This window comes from Ochlerotatus camptorhynchus, unplaced genomic scaffold (assembly GCF_037179485.1).
Source record: "Ochlerotatus camptorhynchus isolate MF236.1 unplaced genomic scaffold, CSIRO-AGI_Acam_v1.1 ptg000353l, whole genome shotgun sequence".
Lineage (NCBI taxonomy): Eukaryota > Metazoa > Arthropoda > Insecta > Diptera > Culicidae > Ochlerotatus > Ochlerotatus camptorhynchus.
The window spans coordinates 1,141,704-1,143,513 of record NW_027040841.1 but is presented as its reverse complement, the minus strand read 5'-3'; the positions used below and the strand labels follow the sequence as shown (position 1 = coordinate 1,143,513).

The 1,810-nt window shown below is 41.7% G+C and overlaps 1 protein-coding gene across 1 annotated transcript; it reads right to left on the bottom strand.

Moving 5' to 3' along the window:
- Window positions 1–667: 667 nt before the first annotated feature.
- On the bottom strand, window positions 668–1,579 carry LOC135709181 (uncharacterized). The gene has a single exon (XM_065231404.1). It carries the CDS (start codon window positions 1,577–1,579, stop codon window positions 668–670), a length of 912 nt encoding a protein of 303 aa, XP_065087476.1.
- Between the last annotated feature and the right edge of the window lie 231 nt (window positions 1,580–1,810).

Sequence of the window (1,810 nt, the reverse complement as noted above, 5' to 3'; positions counted from 1 at the left end):
TGCTTGTAACGTCCCATATACCTCGTAGTTTATTGGGAATAGCTTTAGCTGCAACTAGTTTTTTTTTTATATTTAAGTAATACAGGGTGGCCACTGAACCGGGAAAACCGGGAATCGTACACAATCGAGAAAAACCGGGAATTAACTGGAAATTTGACTAAAGCCTAAAATACAGTTTTTACATGCACAATGTAAGAGATGAACTAGCTTAAATCTCTAAAATAAAGATTTAAAAAAATATGTTCTTAAGTATTTGGAATTTAAATATGGACATGTACACGTTAAAATATATATATAAATTTTGAATTCTTTTACAATACTCTAAGTCCTGTTTCCTGAATCTTAGATAATTCATCAAGCTTCTAATTTTGAACTTTTACTTATTTCGGGATACCAAAACAAAAAAACTAAAGAATTCTCTAAATCTAAAAAAATTGCAATGCCCTAGATAAGCATTTCAGCTCATGGTCGGGTTAATATTTTCAAATCATTAGAGTGAGAAACTCAAGTAATGTCTAAGCAATGAATACGTAATTCTTTGTCAACTTTTGCAATCTGCAAATGTTGTTCTATGTCAGAATCTTCTGGAACGCTACTCATAATTTTTAAGAAATAAATCTACTGTGAAATCTCCTTTCAGAAATTTATATAAATTCTTTCAAAGTCCTTATGAATTATCGTAATGTGTGAGCTGAAGTGACGATTTCACCTTCTCGAAGAGTTGCGCTGCTAGAAGTGCTCCACAGAGTTCGAGTCGTGGAATCGATTGCCTTTTGAGGGGCGCCACTCTCGATTTTGCAGTGAGAAGAGCAACTTTTACCATTCCAGAGGCGTCAGTTGACCTGACATAAACACAGGCTCCGTAGGCGAGTTGCGAGGCATCGGCAAAGATGTGGATCCGGATGGATTCTGGTTCGGGTAGCAGGATACAGCGGTCGATGCGAAGTTCGTTGAGTCTCGGTAGCTGTTTCTGGTAGTTGGTAAACCGGGTTTGATACTCGATCGGTAACTCCTTGTCCCAGCTCCACGATGATCCATCGTCATTTTTCAGCATCCACAGGTTCTGCATAAAAACTTTGGCAGCAGTTACGAGGAGGCCTACTAGGCCGAGGGGGTCGTAGAGGCGAGCGATCAGCGAAAGAGCAATCCGTTTGGTGATAGACTTTTCTGCTGTGTCAGATGGTAGGGCGGCCTTGTACCGAAGGCAATCTGTGGCTGGTTCCCAATGCAGCCCGAGAGTTTTGATGACCTGATCTCGATCGAGGTCTACGGAAGTCTTTAGTGCGCGATTCTCCGGTGGAATTCCTTCGAGTACTACTTCGTCGTTCGAAGCCCACTTTCGTAATTGAAATCCACCCTTTGCTAGGAGTGCATCTAGCTGGTTCCTGAGTTCGATTACTTCTGCTGCGTTGTTTCCACCGGAAAAGAGGTCGTTGACGTAGACATCCTTCTTAAGAGCCTTGGCTGCGAGAGGAAAATGATGACCTTCGTCGTCGGCAAGTTGGATCAGTACCCGAGTGGCAAGGAAAGGAGCGCTAGCAGTGCCGTACGTTACAGTCTGCAACTCGTATGTCTCCATGGGATGTATAAGGATCCCTGCCTGGGGATTGTCATCAGATTTACGATGTAACATACTTGACGGTAAGAATGAGAATGAATTTATTCAATTTATTAAACTTATCCTAGGCTGTCGTTTTGGAGGCACTTGAAGTCTTATGTATTAATTAACCAATCACCAATCGATGGGTTATGGAGAAGGCATAAGTGGAAAAGAGAGTGAGAATTTGGGAGAGACCACACGGTCAGCATT

Bases quoted from the DNA above. Each gene is read 5' to 3' on its own strand.
- LOC135709181 (XM_065231404.1), bottom strand. From the start codon at position 1,579: ATGGAGACATACGAGTTGCAGACTGTAACGTACGGCACTGCTAGCGCT.